We start from the raw sequence: 18027 nt of genomic DNA on the forward strand, positions 1-18027 counted from the left end.
TAAGTAATACGTTACGTTTTAGTGATACGTTAAGTGATTAGTTACATTTTCCAAAATTAAGTGGCCAAATTGTTTTAATAATTTAGAAATATTTTGACAAAATATGGGAAATTTTGCTCTCACTTTCTCATTACTAAAATCTATTTTATTGTTTTTATTTTTACTGAACGTTTGTTTTTTTTGGTTCAGATCCTAAGAGTGAGCGAGAGACGTATTATTTAAATTAGAAAAGGCAATAACCTCAACATATGTGGGCACATTGTGGTGATGAAAATTAGCCTTAAAAATAAAACATTTCTATATATGAACTTGTGCCGTTGGACTTGGGAGTCAGTTCGACAGGTTCGTTCAAAAGAACTGGTTCAACTAAACGATTCGCTGACGATTCGGACAGCACTTCTACGCACGCTAACTTGACAGAAGCTTCAGAAGCCGCTCGCGCGTGCAACGGTCGCCCACAGCCTACGACGGAGAGCAGAAGAGGGGTTTACATGAGTGGTTTAACGGGACTCCGTAACCTGGTTTTTAAAAGCTGCATCTTGAGATAGAAGAAGAGAGGTGGATTTAATTGTGTAGTGGGGGGTGGTGGTGGTGGTGGGGGGGTAGTTTGTGTTCTCCCGCCTAGCCTCGCCTGTGTTGGTGGTGTTGACATGTCTTTGTCCAGCACTTCACTTCAGTTGTGAAGTCCGCTGGAGGAGCGACTCTCACGCTGGATTTACTGCACTGAAGATTTGGTCAAAAGTCAACTGTTTCAAGACTACAAATGACAGACCAATGACCGGGGCGTCCTGTTCTCCCTTAACGGATTTAACGCCGTAACCGGGACACAGCCCCACATCTTCAGTAACCTAGCGCCCAGCTCCTCGGATGTGACAGTTGTTTTCAGTGAGTCGTGGGGCGGCTTTTAAACGTTCGTTCCCGCGTAGTGAATGCGCTCCCAATGCATTCACTGCTGCTGGCTCCACAGAGTAAAGAAGCCGGGTTTGGGATCGATCTGTCTCCGAGCTCGGCGAGGATCATGTTTAGCTGTGTGGGGTGTTTCTGGGTGCTCCTGTCCTCCGCCCTGGTCGCCGTGTGCAGCTTCAGTTTTATTTCTCCCGCCTGGATCGTGAAGGACCACGCCAGAGGCGAGGACTCGGTCAGCTTCGGCCTGCTATGGCACTGCTCCGAGTCTCTGGACCACATGTACCGCTGCTACACCTTCGGTGGTCTGGGCAGGTTCGCAGAGATCCCCTCAAGCTCCTGGCAGGTAGGAGAGCGTTCCGCGTTTTCTGACAGCCCAGCTCCTAGTGAGGGGCAGCTTATAATTACAGACACACAGTGAGGCTAATAGCCTGTCTCAGCGCAGTCTCACACAGTACTGTGAAACGCCCTCACAGAAAGGAGCTCTCAGCTGTAGAGGACTTGTTTACCCCACCTGTTTTCAGACAAGCTCGGAAACGCTTCACCACACAGTTAATTTCATAGTCTTTATTTCCCCCTCACTCTTTTTCTGAAAAGCACCCAAACTTAACAAGGCCCAGTTTCCCATAGGTGTCCAGATCATCCTAACTGGGAGAGAGAGTGTTAAGTGTGATGCTCGATCTACCGTTTTTTCAAATAGCATAATCAGTTATAATATTGTATTTGTTATTGTATTTTAAACAGCAACCTTGTCAACAGTGTCATTTTGTTTTCCACCTGTTTCCTAACAATAAAAGTATCATAAATCATCACTTTAGGCATTTATTTTTCCGATGAGATCTGATGATCCTCAATGATTTATCCTCCACCTGTTTTCATCATTTTTAAGTCATTTCTAAAGCCATTATTTTCCCCACTTTGTCTCTGACACCCCAAAATGTTATATACTCCCACCTGCTTTCTACCCTTATGTACCATGTTTGGTTAATAGTTCATCATAAGAGGCGTCACGGACCCAGTTTACACCTGCTCACTTTATGCGTCTTGAGTATCAGGATGATATCTGGATAACGCCAAACCACATTGAATTGCAAGTGTAAACGCAGCCAAACCTCATTTAAAACACCCATCGCCCAAACCACTTCAGGAGGTGGTCTGAGCCACACATTATAGCAGTGTAAACACATCAGCCTCTCCAAGACACATTTGGCAACCAAAACTCCAGTACAATAAAAAAAAAAACTCACTTTTGCACATTCCAGGCTAAAGAGTACAAGTGGAACAGCGGTCGGCCGGCTGACTGACTGACAAATGACAACTGGCCACTGACTGACTTACCAACACTGACTCTTAGCTCTACATAAAGCCTCTGTCAGAGCTATAATATCATAACAATCCCAAGAAATCTCTTCATAAACAGTGGCAGTGTTTGTTTTGACTCTGCAGGTTCTCACAGTACTCTTAACTGTGCAAGCTAACATCTCTGAAGCACATCAGGTTATGTCTTAGTGAGGCAGCAGGAAAAATTGACTGACATTCAGCAAATTCCACACAGTGTGGAAATACAAACTATGACCAAGTGTATAAATATCATTTTGAGCCTTAAAAACATTTACCGGATTCCTGAGTTGAGGAATTTCCTTTACTAAATCAGAACCGCCCTCTCTCTCTAATTCTGATCGGTTCAAACTCTGATTCTGAAAATCTGTTGTCCTGCCCCAAGCTAAGATAGAGATTCTGATTGTTTCTGCTGCAGGGTTTAACTGTCTGTTTGGGGATATATGTCCTACAGGACAGTGTCAGTGCGATTTAGGGAGAGTGGATTCATTGAACTCAATGAACTGAACTCAGTGAAAAGGTTACCATTGAGAAAATAGTCTGTAAATGTATTCTTCCAGATTAGAACCTCTCTTGGGCTAGTTCCGTCCCAGAAGCCGTATGTTTGCTAGCCCTGTACCAAAGTGTTAACCAACTGAGTAGTTATCTGTGTGTTAACATAAACTATTAACCAGTTTTAGCGTAGGAGAGCTGCTCCCTTGACGGAATACGGGTGAGAAAAGGAAGGTTTTGCTACTACCCCCCCCCCCCCCCCTCCTCCTTGTTATGGTCAGCTGCTCTGTAAATGTCAGGAGCATGCAAACAACTTATAACACTGCAGTGCGACCACATTGTTTCATTCCCATGCGTGAGCTTCAGCAACACGGACATCTGGTCATCGGAATGGCATGAGCATCTCAGCCATGTTAAATAATTCACTGAAGGAATGATTCACAACAAAGGAGGGGGCAGCCACACTGCAATAGTATCACCACAGCTTGTTGATAGAAAAGCAAGATGTGATTCATCTTACTAAATAAACAGGATAGCGCTGCCAGTGCACCTGGCATAGGGAGGTGACTACACTAGGTTTCCAAAAGTATTCAGAAACCCTTTCTAATTAGTGATTTGGCTACTTTATGATCCACTCTTTCCTGCCAAAGGCTTTTACACAGCTTGTATAATCTCCACAGAAAGGCACTACCAATGGGAGCGCTCAGGTCACCAAACTCAATGCCAGGCTTCAGCTAGATGGGTATAAAGTCCCCTTTCCATTGGGCTGTGTAGCAGTGGAACTGTGTTCTCCTGTCTGATGAAGCTCTATTCCATAATCTTTGGAATTGGAATCAGATCTGCACAGCATTTTCCACATCTAGAGTAAAGCCTTCCCAGATGAGTAGAGACTGATACTGTTGAAAACAGGTGGGAACAATACTCATTTTAATATACTCATCCAATGATTTCAGAACATTGGATAAGCAGGTGTCTACAAATTGCTCTGTATTGTTTAATAAAAAAACTGATTCAGAGAGGTTCCTAATGTGGTGTTAAATTCATTGTGATGTACGCTGATGACAGGTTTAGTTTTGGAGGCTACAGCTGTCTCTAGCTATGTATATCAGTATATTATATATCAGTTCTTGGGCTCCCAGCCTGTTGTCTGCCCCTGCAAGTGCTCCACCTGAGTGTAGAACAGCAAAGCACTGACTCTATTAATTGATTCGCCATAATGCAGAAACAAAGGCCCATCATTTTGCCCCTCCTCGTACCCACTGGCAGCTGTGGATGCAAGAACCCAGAGGGCAGCCTGGAGAAACATGTTTTGATGTTGATTGCTTTGTTTACACTTGGAGAAGGCGGCCTTTTTCTTGGAATGCCATGGTATGCCATGCAAGCAGCAATTTGAACTCCTGTTTTTTGGCCATTAACGGACATCTTGCCATACACCTTTAAAAATAAAGGTGCTACAAAGGGTTCTTAAGGGATGCCATAGAGAAGCTTTTGGAACCATGTTTGAGTAGTTAATTGCTATTTTCTTTGCATTCCATAGTGGGAGTCCATAGTGTGCACACAGCTCAGGTCATAGAAATATCGTAGACCTTCACAAGGTGTTAGGTCAGAATTACAACTACATCCTTCAGCAACCTGATTGCCTTCCCCAGTGAGGTTTTACATCAGCAGAAGCTTTCTGCTTCAGTTAAGGTAGATTTAAGCAGGATCCAAACTGACCTTTTCAGCTCAACTCTGTGCTACCGCAAGTTAAGCCTGATGAAAGCTCTGTAATTCGGCCTGTTAGCGTGCTATCACTGTTTATAAACAGTGGGGTCAAGAACCTTGTTCTGTTCTTTTCAGACACATACAGGGAATTGTCTGTCAGAATAAATGTTTATATACAAATAAAGCTGATGAAAATGCAATAGGGTACGCCCATGTTTTTTCAACCAGCCTCTGTCTGCTGCATTTAAAGCAATTCATTACTGTCACACAAAAACCTTGTATCTCCAAAATGAAAACTTTACAGGGGAAGAAAAAAACCTTCTAAAATTGAAATGAAGTCAACATAAAATCTTTTTAATTCCAAGTTTTTTTTTTTTGAGCATTTCTTTTGGCCCATTCATCATAAAAGTTTGATACAATTTAAAGAACAATTGCCAGATTCAAATTGTATGTTGACTGTACTTAGAAAAGAACAGAAGCATGGACCTAACAAACGCTTATAATAAAATCCAATAGGCATTTTCAAAGTACCATTGGTAGACATTTATACAAGAAACATATTTTGGTTTATACAAGATATATTTTGACTATTTTTCAAAAAACTATTATCAGCATTGTTTATGCTTCAAGGCTGCTTTAGTGAAGGTAGTGGTTCTATATTGAACCATGACAACTCAAGGATCCACCATTTTTCTGCTGTGTGAGAGACCTGTATTGTTAGTAAGGCTGCAATTTTGTTTATGTTTTTTTTGTTTTGTTGATTTTATTGACATTGCAATATATTTTGCTCTGTGATATTGTGAAGAAATACAGGAATTATCACCAGAATTCACCATAAGTCAATGATCTAACATGCTAGGATATTAATAATGCACTTCAAGAATGTGTGTGGAGTAAAATGCAGTCCAGATATTTTTCTTTTGTTTAAACAGGAACAAAGTTGTAGCATGACTTGACTTGGCTATGAATGACTTTATGATTTTATAAAATGGTTTACAACTACCAGTGGCTCTCCAGTAAGACTGTGGAAACAAGCATTATAAGTTTATACCAAACCAGTTGGCTAATCATATCAGTCCCATGTCAACAGCTCAGAAACATTCAGTTTGTACTGTTTTTCTTTAGAAGTTAGCAACTGCCCATTGGATTTCATAATAAGTGACTTTTAAGTCAACGCTTCTTTTCAGGGAAAAAGAAAAATCTAACAAAATTGATGTCTGTAGCAATCAATGGTATGATACGGAGGCAGCAGACTGGGATTAAGCTGACAATCACTGGTGGTGTATTCCTTTGAAAGTACAAGAGTGGTTTGCAGAAAAAAAAGCATTTCATCAAGTGTCCATGCTTGAGATGTTCTACAGGAACAGAGCTGACCTTGGAGAATAGAGGCTTTAGTGCTTTGTATTGTGCCTCGTCTTACCACTTGATGCCTTAGTGCTTTTACAGCCCAACATTTCACACACCCACCAAACACACTTGTAATGTAGCTTACAGCTGTTGTCTTGTAGCTGGTGTGGGCTGAGGTGCACTTTTCTTTCAGTGGCTCTTAGGGCAGTGTCTAAGATTGGTTTTAGGTTGCATTGTTTGCTTCTTGAGACTTTCTGCTGTATTTTTTAGTATTTAAAATACTTATCATTAGTCTGTGCCTAGATCCTAGAACATTGCAGATAGATCTGCTTATGTAGCATTTTGCATTCAGTCTTTAAGGACTTAATGCACAGTGTACATTTCTGGTGATAATCCTTAAACCACAGAATCTAAATCTTAGCTTGTGTACTATTCACAGTACACAACATGTCTTGGTATCAGAAATCTATAAGTCACTGTGGTTTGCGCACTACATGAGTGGTCTCTAAACCTATGTTTTGTTCTAAAAATAAAAACATGCGGGAAGTGACATGGGAAATAATGCAATACCATATAATGTGAGACAGGATAGAAGAAAAAATCTGCCCAAATTGTTTGTGTGCTGATGAGACTTTTCTTCACACTCAAAAAATAAAGATGCTACAATTGGTTCTTTGAGCGATTCCATTGAGAACCCACTTTTGGTTGCATGGGTTTTTTTGGATTATGCAGTATGAAACACTACACTATGAAAGTGTAACTGATCATGTGAAGTATGTGCCTTTTATTAGTTAACGCCTTTGATCTTAGTCCAAATTCTCTACAAAATGTTTTTCATTAAGCATTTTTGGTTCAGTTCTATCAGACTTCATCTGTTTCTTAAACACGTACATCCTTTTATAAAGAAAATAAACAAACACACACACATACACACACAACCACAGACAAGTCTTTTAGGAATTCTCGGTCCTTCCACTTTTTGCCAGCGCCCTTGCCTATGGCCCAAGTTCCTTTACATAGCTGTCCGGCTCTTAAATAAGCTCTTTTCATTTCAGACTCCAGCACAGAAAGCAGCCTCGTTCCAGCCCCCTTTGTGCCATAAAAGCACTCTCTGCGCTCGGAAACACCAGCAACCTCTGGAGTTATGATTTATGTATGAAGGGGAAAAAAAAGAAATTAGCATTTGAAAGGAGATATTAATAAATCGCAACGCCATTCTTTTTGATTCAGCAGGATTGTGAAGGCTAGAAGAAAAGCTTCACTCGATGCTTGACGATTTACTCCTTCTGGACTCTAAAGAATGGAAGAGTTGGATCAAGGACAACAGTGTGATGTGCACATATCCACATGCATAGCTGAGTGGGCATAAAGCTTAGCTCCGAGATGCTAGCGCGTTACTTATTTATGAGCATTGTTAGCATAGTGGCATGAAGTAATGCATGCAATAATTAATTTATTATTTGGTTAGGTGCATTTTTATAGTGGCATCTAAAAGTGATTTTCCTTACAAAGTGTCATTATTTTAAATTATTTGAAAAAGTGCATGGCTGCAATGAGCTGCAAGAATACATGCATACTATGAACAGTGTTGGGCAGATTACCTTGAACACAACAGAGAACGGATTCAATATCTAGTCATACCCTTAATAAGTAATCTTTAAGATTATTTATAAAGTAATTTATAACCTGGTTACCTTTTGGACTTTTTCTGATCTAACTGCTTTATTTGGTTTTGTAGTTGGCAAATTGGTTTCATGAAGATCATAGGATGATAATGCCCTAATTGTTCCCTTTCCATCCTTTGTTTCTCACAAAACCACATTTAAATATTGATTCCAGTCATAGTGTAAAAAAATAAGTAAAGATAGTAATTGGTAATATGGTTAGTAAAAGTCTGTAACTAAGGTCTTCAAATCTGGACATTGTAATCCTTGGTAGGTGTGACACTACATGGCACTGGATAATATGTTTTGCATACTTGAGTCTACTTTTTTCACTAGGGTCATTATATGTTTCTTAATAATACATCTTTTGTTTGTTGGGTTTGACTGCATTGACCACTTCTTAAGGCTTTGCACCTGTTCTGCTGGCTCTGCTGCAACAGTATCAGGTCTGTATCAGCAGTATTGTTGGCAGCATCTTTTCTTTGTGTGCGCTGGCTCACATTCCCTCCAGTTAGCCCACAAGAGGCATCATCCAAGACTTACTTTATCGCCGTAGGGAAGACACCCCTGCCTCGAAGAACAGAAAAATAAAATAGTTCAGCAGAAATTGCTGACAGAGGTTGTTCTTTTAAACAGATGTTGCTCTTTGGTCTCTGTGGTGCCCCACCACCTCCACTCCTCGGTAGCCATTAATAAAGGTGAGGAGACCATTAAATTTTCATCAGGCGCACGTCATGCACTTCTGCCACGACTCATTGGTGTGCAGATTATTCTAGTGCTGTCCCCTGCCCCCACCAGACACAACACACACTTTTTACAGCGCCACTACAACATTTTGAAGATGACTGATGATCTGGCCACTTCATGTGGCTTGTGTTCCCTGAAAATAGTTTGAACAAACTCTATGCCAGAGGAATTAGACAGACAGGTGGAGTGCAGGTGTGGACAAAAGCGAGGTGTCTGTTTGGGTTTGGCCAGTTGTGTTCTGTGGGCCTACTCTGAACTACTCTGCCCTGCAAGAAGACATTTGTTACCATTTTAGAATCGTAAGGAGCTACATAGGAGCTCTACATAGTGCACATGAGTCTCACTGACTTTATGGACACTGTTATGAAAACACTTCAGTTACCTACACCTTTGCTCTTGTGAGAGAACAGGATAAATACTACATGTTTTTCTTACGCACTGCTGTGGGCTCTTTAAGCCTGTTTACACTGAATTTGTCTGGAGTTGTTTGGATAGCAGTCGGATTGTGAAAATGTCAAGTGTAAATGCAGCCACGATGCAATAGATACGGATTGCCGTTCAAATGCTCAGACAACTTCATGTGGTGCTTTGAGACATAACAGACACTTCTCCAAAAAGCCAGTAGAGCTCACCATAAATGCAAGCTGGTAGAAAGTTGTCCAGCTGATATCTGCTGGCATAGCATTTTGTTTTTTACTGGTGAGAATCTGACACTGAGGTACGATGCTTGTTCACACGGCACATGGTAAAATAAATCAGTGAGCAGAATTATCACTTCTTCTGTGCTATCATGTTTTTATTGCTGTATAAATGATGCACAAGTCATTCATTTTTTTTCATGTATGAGCATGCAACCTCATTCAGAATAAAGTTTGTGTATGTGCTCATTATATTGTATTTTGTATTGTGTTTTCAATCAGACAAACTATAAAATGTAAGTAATTATCTGACTGGTATATGCTTTTACATGTGCCTTCTTGTTCAAACATTTTTAGTTCTGGAAAAAATAATTACAAATGGGATTGGTTTATTAATACAGTCAAGTAGATTAAATGTCAGAAATGGGGACCACCTGTTGGCCTGCAGAAGGAGATTGAAGTCAATTAATCCATAAGGTGTGCCTGAAAATGTTCCTTCTGTTAACTTGTTAATGTTTTTAAGGTATTAGAGCTTGAAGTGGAAAAAAGTTTTATTTACATGTTGACTTGGTCCCCACTACTGCCTATTAACTGAAATCCACCATAGCATATTTGGCTGTAAGACTTTTTAAAACCTACTCTTCCAAGAGGACATACAGGCCTGTCTTTAGCCCCCCACAGACCCTGGCAGGCTGTGGTCCAAAGAGGCAGGCATGAGGAGAGCAACTACTACTTGATAAGCATCAGGCAATTGTGACCAGAAGTATTGCCTCACTATATAGATGATTTATTTAGTTATTTTACCATAGCGATTTTGTTTTTTGGTCATTGTAATCTGTTCCTAAGCGAATTTAGTCCAGTTGGCTTTACAGCAGGTTCCGAGCGCATCACAATAATCGTTATAAGCGATTATAATCACATTTGTGCTTTTATCAAATTTGTCAGTGTCCTGGTTCTCTACCGGGCATGGCTAGGTTATGGTAGACATACCGCCTTATGAGTGTGTTGCTGTTGGAGGGCTAAAGAAGAGCACCATTTGACTTGTTAACAGCTTATATGATTATGGGGAGCTGCAGCACAACAGTGAGGGAGCAAGCAGTGAATGCTCGGCCAGGATTAGCCCAGCCCCAGAGCATGCTGGGTAACACTTGGCCGCTCTTGACACATCCAGCTGGCAGCTAACGTGTGTGTATGTACTGTGCATGTGTGTATGTGTTATGGTTCTCATGTGAATGAGATTTGGCTAGACACCACATTGATTGTAATTGGACAATGTGTCTGCATAAGTCCTTGTCTATTGTTCATCTCTTAGCGAAAGTGGCAGATTCACAATACTTGTGCTTTGAGTGGAGGGTGTTGTGGAAATTAGTTATGTCTGAGTGGAAATCTTCCAAGTACAGACAATATGGCGTCCCATATTCTGGGCAAATGATTGCATTCTGAGCACTTTATGTTCATATGTTAAGGTGGAAGCATCTTGAGAAGGTCACTACTGAAAACATAAAAGCTTAAAGAGCCAATGCCATGTCAAATAGAAGTTTTGTACTAGGTGTAAGAATTCTCAAAATTCTGAGTTTGATTTAATACAGTCTCGATAAATCTCAGTATAAAAATAAGGAGTGGCTGAAATGTCTTATGATAACACATTGTCTCAATCAGTTTATCAATGAATACAGCCTCACACTAATGTTACAGCCATAACAATAAAACCACCTGCCTAATATTGTGTAGTCCCCCTCGTGCCACCAAAACAGTTCAGACCAGTTAAGGCATTGACTTAATCTCTAAAGATTTCTTATGGTATCTGCCAAAGACATTAGAATCAGATCCTTTAGACTCTGTAAGTTACAAGGTAGGAGTTCCATTGAGCTCTGTACACCCGTGAACCTGCCACAGAGTCACTGATTGTCCTTCCTTAAAAAACACGGACTGGACTGAGAAAAATATAAAATATCAAATATATATTATATTAATTTAATTTTGTGTTTAGAGATTGTGGCAAAAGGTGGGTATGTGGAAAATAAGTGCATAAAGTGCTTTTCTAACAGATTATTAAGATTAATAAGAGTATTGCAGACTCTCTTTTCTCCCTCCTTCTTTTACTCCTTTTGGGATGCTTGCATGTATTTGGCATCTTGAGCAGGCAGCTGTTACCTCCTTCATCTGAACCACTTAAGGCCTCTTTACTTATGAAACCAGACCACCAGTGCTGGGGGTCTTATCATGGCGGTCACACTGCTCTCTCTCTCTCTCACTCTCTCTCTCTTTGTCAAACTGAATGCAGAATGAAGTACTGCATCTCCCTATAGGCAGAGCCCACATATGAAAATGGCACAGGGGGGTTGTGTATTGGCTGTCACGCTGAGAAATATGACCCCATGCACTTCTACAGAGTTGGTCTGTGACTGGAGAATAAACTAGTGGTCACACTGGACTTTTGCATTGCTTTTCTTCTTTGGGCTAAAAGTCAGACCATTACAGACAGTGTTAGTGTAATTTGGAGGAAAGTGATTCAATAAACAGCTAATGTCGTTTGCAATGTAGAAACTGGATGTCTTGGAACTGTATTAATTAGCTATTAGCATGCTGTTTTTTTTCCAAAAGACAAAACTTGTTTTCTATTATCACACGGTACCAAGTTGAAGTTGAATCCGATGAACTTGACGTGTGAAATGAACTTGTTCATGTGAACTAGCTTTTTCAGCAGGCAAATTTTATTCGTGTACGGTCAGACCGCAGCTCAAGATTGCAGATCGAAGCCACTCGCCGCACAGGGCTGTTTTACTCATGGTAGATTTACAGCATGCGAGGCAGAGACCTGCAGACTTGCTCTCTCCACAGCGTTTCATTCCCATCAGTAATGCCTGCTGAATAGGATGCATGTGCCTGATAGGCTAATGGAAATGCTCCACTGTTAATGTGTGATAGAGGTTAGGTGGGTGAGGAAAGTGTTATGAGGGGAGTGTGTGTAACGTGGCACGGTCATTTGCCCTGGGGAGGAGGATCACTCAGCGCAGAACATAGAGAGAGGGAGAGAGAATGAAAGGATGAGAGTAACAAGGAAAGGAGTGGATTTTTCCTTTGCTCCCTTGGCCTGAATGACCTGATTTTTTTTGTCAGATCTTTCTTGGTTGAAGACCCCGCATGAAGCTCTCTCTCTCTCTCTCTCTCTCTCTCTCTCTCTCTCTCTCTCTCTCACACACACATACACTCACACACACACACACACACACACACACACACACACATAGTGTCAACAAGGCAGGGTGATGACAGTGTTGACAGAGTGATGTGAGTGGTAGTGGGTGATCACATTAATAGTACTACAGTAATTAGCATGGGAAAAGAAGCATTTCTTAATGAGTGAAAAATTAATCAATTATGACTTAACTTCTTGATAAATCAGCAGTGATAAACTGTTTTCATAAAAATGTGTGTGAAGAACTTCTATATAAGATATAAAGATCCTCCATATAACATAAAGGTTCTCCACCAATGGGTTTCTTAGGAGTATAACAAACAAGATAACCAAAACAAACATATGCAAGGCAGGAGCGGAAACCAATAAACAAAGCAATAGTTAAAACCAGAGAGTCAAACAGCCAGGCAAACTAACCAGTAGCGGCAAAACCAAAAAGTTAGCAACCAGGAACAAGCAGCGATCATACACAGAGTAAACTAGAAACAGGGAACTGCCTGGTATGCAACAGTAGAATTGGCAATACTTTACAAAGTTGTGAACAAACTGAACAGGTGTATATACAAACAGGTGTGTGAGATCAGTACTCCGGTGAGGAGGAACAGGGAAAACAGTTCAGGATTGGTAGACATGTGACATGTGACAGTGGTTTCTTGTGAAGGTGGATTATAGAAAGTGTAGTTGTAGTTGAGTCAACCGAGGCAGAGGGAGAACACGGAAGCGTGGCAGGAACCTACATACACTTTGACATGAGCCAAAGGAAAGATGGTGCTGGATGTCCTAATGTCATTTCCACTCATTACTTACTAGGTCAACTAAAATGAACTAAATTTCAAGTATAGTGACTACCACATCAAGTTTGGTTTTAGTGAGAACTGTGACAATAGATCAAAATGTCATCTGTCTCCATGTCCTTGCAAACAAGGCTATGAAGCTAGCTGAGCTACATGTGGTTACAAAGCACCTTGATTATACCGACAATACACAAGCATTTTTCAAGCACAGTTATTCAAAACGTGAGTCTGGAAACTTTTAACAGTTGGGTATCATCAAAAACATTTTTCCCCACAAGAAGTTGTTCTTGGCTGCAGCAAGTTTGAGAACACTTATAAGAATCTGGTGAGAATCAATCGAGGCAAGTGGAGTCCCCAAGTCATCGGTCAGGTTAAGCAAGTGACAAGTCCAGTCATATGAATTTTTTAAACACACAAGTCGTTTATTTTTGTATATATATATATATATATATATATATAGCACGCACTTAAACGTCTGTTTTAATAACAGTTCGGAATAACATCTTTGAAATGCTGTACATGGTTTGTTTCTGTTAAGCTATGTCTGTTTTAATGGTTCAGCCTCCAAAAAAAGATTACTCTACTAATTGGTTATTAAAAGTAATTGGTTGTTTACTTGATTACTGTAACAAGCCACAGTAACTGAATTAAGAAAGGGGGAAGTTCAGCAGAGAAATGACCCAAAACTTGATGATAAAAATGATAAATGATAAATTCCCACAGCAGACATGGGATACTTACGCAAAAAACCAAACCCAATAAAGAAGGAGCTTTTTGACAGCTTGCCTTGTGGGAAATCAGGCCACAATGGTCTCTACTAAGAGATGCCACCTCCTTTGCCGGCCCCGACTCTGAGAGAAATCCCCACTGGCATTCAGAAAAAGCGGCTTCTTAATTGAAATAAGAGATCTGGAATGCAGATAGCAGACAGGGAAGGCACATCAGGACACAGACTGTGTTTCCTCAGTCACTTTTCAATCATTTTGAGGTGATTAATTTGGTTGTGTGGTTATGCTAGTTATACATTGCCTATGAGAATGTCTTTGAAAAAGGTGCGTTCAGTCTCTGTGTATGTGAGAGATGTCTGGATAGCTGGTTCAACTTGTTGAACAAGTTTATGCCCGAACATTTGTAGACACCTTCTCATCACATTTTCTCTTAACATCCTTTGCTACAATGATAGCTTCTGCTCTTTCAATAACAATTTGACAGGGGTGGCAAAAGTGGAAAATGAATTAAATAAATTTACAGTAAATTTACAGTATCTCTTCATGGGAACTTTAGCTCTGGAACTAGCTTTTGGAAATATTCCAAAACGTAAACCTATCATGGAAATGTTGGGAACTTTGGGAAATTATGGGAATCTATTGTAAATATTGGATAATTTAAAAGAACTATGTCATACACTATCATCATTGTACTGTATCTGTAAACTATTCGAAGCTAAAGGTAAGAAATTTGCATATAGTTGGTAAAAATATACTGAAGCATAATCTTGGCTAAAATAATGAGATGATACCAAAACAGTTGAATAGCAAAGCTGCTCCTCAATCCAAGGCACATGGCACATTACACACTGAAGGGCTATTGAGACCACACCCCCTGCATGCTCTGTTCATTCCTCCATCACATGTATAGCATATGTCCAGATGGTTTGTAAAGGCTAAGGACTTGGCTACACAGTATTATGAATGGAGTAATATTGTAAACTGTGATAAAAGGTTAGGTATTTACTGCAGTGGTGGCTCAGCGGTTAGAGCGCCGGGATATCGATAACAGGGTTGTGGGTTCGATTCCCGGGCTCTGCAAGCTGCCACTGTTGGGCCCTTGAGCAAGGCCCTTTACCCTCTCTGCTCCCCGGGCGCTGGAGTTGGCTCTGGGTGTGCCCCTAACACGTGTGTGTGTGTGATTGTGTGTTCACTACCAGATGGGTTAAATGAGGAGGACACATTTTGCTGTACAGTGACAAATACGTGCACCTTTACCTTTAATATCAGCACATGCAAAACAAAAATGAACAGCTTTAAAAGGTGAAGTGTGTGGAAAACACGAGTATTTAGGTTTACTCATTTATTTCCAAAAGTTTAATCTGCAAGAGCAACAACAACCTTTCCAAATGTTAACCAAGGGAGCTGTATGTTTACACAAATGTCTGGATCAGTTGTACCGGATGTTACCCGGATTGTATCCTGCCAGCCCCCTAGTACAAAGTCCTGGTGATGTCCTAGTAATGCCCATGTGTGAATAGATCAGGTAATTTTCTGGAGAATTCACAGTGGCTCATGCCATGCCTTTCATGTGCTACACAGGTGCCGTGCCTCTTGACTAAACCACGTAGTGAGAATGCGCCTGACATGGAAAATCTCCAGCTGTACACTACATGTGCGAAAGGGCAACTCCGGCTAATGTCTGGACCCGATTCTCCTGACATTTTCATATGTGAAAACGACTTATTGTGCTCTAAGTAGTAGATCAGAATAGTGATCAATTTAGCTATATCTCAAATTATCAGTGTTTCTCAAAGTTGATTTTAGGGCTGTAAATTGCCAAGAAACTGGAGTTATGATACAAATCACAATACAAGGGTTACAATTCAATATACTGCGATATATCATGTTTTTTAGGAAACTGTGAAAATATGAAACATGAAATCTGAATAGAGGAAAAGTTGACTTTATTTGCAATCAGAACAGTGGAATCTGAAGACACTGTACGAAACCAAACCATGGTCTGCCACCAGTCTGTACATGGTAACTATTTCTTAAAAAATGATACTGTTTTTGAGAGTTTATATGGTATTGCAAGACATAATACTTCAATACTTTGATTGATGTAATGAACCAACTTCATAATATTTAGGTAAGAGCTTGGTTTAAAAAATATACTATATATGAAATATATATACTTTCCTTCTACCTCACACGAAGTAGAACAAATAACATATGTTTGGTGTCTGAAGTTCACATCTTACGTTTTGCGCTGAAGCTACAAGGGAAATGTCTGTAATGAGTAATCAAAGCTAAAGTCGAGTTTACACTAGATGCGATGTGGTGAGTTTGACAAGCCTGTGCCACATATGTGTTTGCTGCTACAACTTAAAATGTAGCAGTTTGCTGTTTTGATCAAGTGCCTAGATTGCACAGAATAGCAGAGTTTTGTAATGTTTGTAGCTACAATCTGTTAGCATGCGGCAAATGCCCAAAATAGATTTGAAGTGTTACCTTGTGGACTATACAAAAGGCTACAGTGACTAAAAGGAGTAAATTGGAAAGGATTATTGTACTGGGGTTATACACACACTTGCCTCAAACTGTTTAAAGTTGTTTAGGGCTCAGTGTAAAACAGGCCAGACCAGACCTTAAATAGACTTGGATTCTGACATCTATGAAATCTAGACGAAATTAAAAAAGTATGTTGTATACTTTAATTTATGATAGTCTCTCAAACGTATCTGCAAAATCAGTTGTTTTTGTAGTAGCACAATCAGTGCATTTTCATATATCCAACAATTAAGCATATAGCAGTTTAGCACACAGTAATTATGTCTGCTTAATTCTAGTTAAATAAAGGTTGCAAAATGCTCAGCTTAATTGTTTTTGGTCCATAAACCCACAGAAATGTACACCTAAATTGTATATTAGCCCTTTAAGACATGGGTAAGACATATTGTTGCTGTCATGCCAAAACCTTGTGTCTGCATTTTTTATTGATGTTTTAGATACATAATTTGAATCCGGCAGTTGTTTTTTACATTGTGTAAATTTCATGATGAATGGACCAATATAAATGCTCCAGAATGACACGTCTGCGTTCCATTGAAAGTTAGGAATTTTTAACTTCTCCTGTAAAATTGCCATTTTGGACATACAAGGTTTATGCATGACAGTCACAATATGATGCATAGGAAGAATTTGCATAGGCTGATGGATAGAAAATGTTTCTAAAAAAAATAACAAATTGGTATTTTTTTATTACTTGTCAGTGAAGTGCATTTGCAGAATTATAGCGGGTCGCATCAACACCCACTGCCTTCCCTGAGTATCTGCTTCTTATTGATTTTCCACTCTGCCATTGTGACATTCAAGACCCTGTTAGCAGCGCAGCCTGGCAGCTTGCAGGAAGGAAAAAAGTCAGGATTTTTGAATAAATAAAAAAATAAATAGAGAGAAGCAAAGAAAGGCTGACGGAGGACAGAAGAAGCAGGGCGAGCTATAGAGAGCATAGACATGACTAAGAGCTAAAAGTCTTGGTGAGAAAGAAGTGAAGGTGTAGGTCAAAAGTGAAAAGATGTTGATGGAAAGCAAGAATGTGGCAGAAGGAGGGAAAGAAAGAATGAAGGACAGAATGAGCAGAGACTTGCTCTCAGTGGAGGAGAGAATGCTGAGTCGCTGCTTTGGCTATGGCCGCTGTCCATTTGTTAAGCGGCTTGTCAGCTCCTCTAGCTCTGCAGGAGACGCAGTGGGTAGTTTATGTATTGATTGAACTGCAAGCCCAGAGCCATTTTTTTTAGTGTAACTGATTGTTCGCTTGGCTTGATGTATAGAACCCAGCTATTGCCATAAGCTACTTTTCAAATATACAAACACACACAGACACGGACACACGTACATACAAATACATGCACTCTAGTTTTGTAAAAATTATCATTTTATTTTGTGGCCATCACTGCTGATTATATTAGTAATTCACTTTTAGAGTAATTTATTAGAGTCATTATTATAGTCATTTTACTTAGTAATTGTACCTATATTAATAATGTAATACTATAATAAGAATATGCAGTTATATTGCTCATATAAATATATATTTTTTTATTATGTTTCATAATTTAAATGAGTTATTTTTACTTTGTGTAACAGGTTCATGATGAAATGACCAGTACAACTGCTTCAAAATTAGTTTTAGTATCTTACATTATCTGTACCATTTAGATAAACATGTAAAAAACATGTAGTTTTGAGAGGGAAGTGTGATGTGAGCATAAATACAACGTTTGGAAAAGCATCCTAGGTGGCTTATCGAGTGTGTTGCATCCACACAACAATAGCAACTCCTCGTGTCAAAGGCTGTTATTTGTCAAAAAATCTGTAACACACTCCAATATGCACTTTATTGTTTAAAAATTAGGAAAGTAGGATAATGCCTGTGTAAGTAATTGTACAGTTACACTTACATTTATTGCATTTAGCTGATGCTTTTAT

The 18027-nt window shown here is 39.7% G+C and overlaps 1 protein-coding gene across 1 annotated transcript in view; it reads left to right on the forward strand.

Annotated features, from left to right (window-relative positions):
- The first annotated feature begins 397 nt into the window (after window positions 1-397).
- The window catches only part of LOC140551426 (LHFPL tetraspan subfamily member 7 protein), a 133862-nt gene continuing 116232 nt past the window's right edge, over window positions 398-18027 (forward strand). Inside the window, exon 1 of the mRNA XM_072674853.1 lies at window positions 398-1249. Coding sequence (XP_072530954.1) covers window positions 941-1249 — 309 coding nt within the window. The 5' untranslated portion in view covers window positions 398-940. The remainder of the gene's footprint in view (window positions 1250-18027) is intronic.

The sequence above is a fragment of the Salminus brasiliensis genome, chromosome 1 (genome assembly GCF_030463535.1).
Source record: "Salminus brasiliensis chromosome 1, fSalBra1.hap2, whole genome shotgun sequence".
NCBI classification, from domain to species: Eukaryota; Metazoa; Chordata; class Actinopteri; order Characiformes; family Bryconidae; genus Salminus; species Salminus brasiliensis.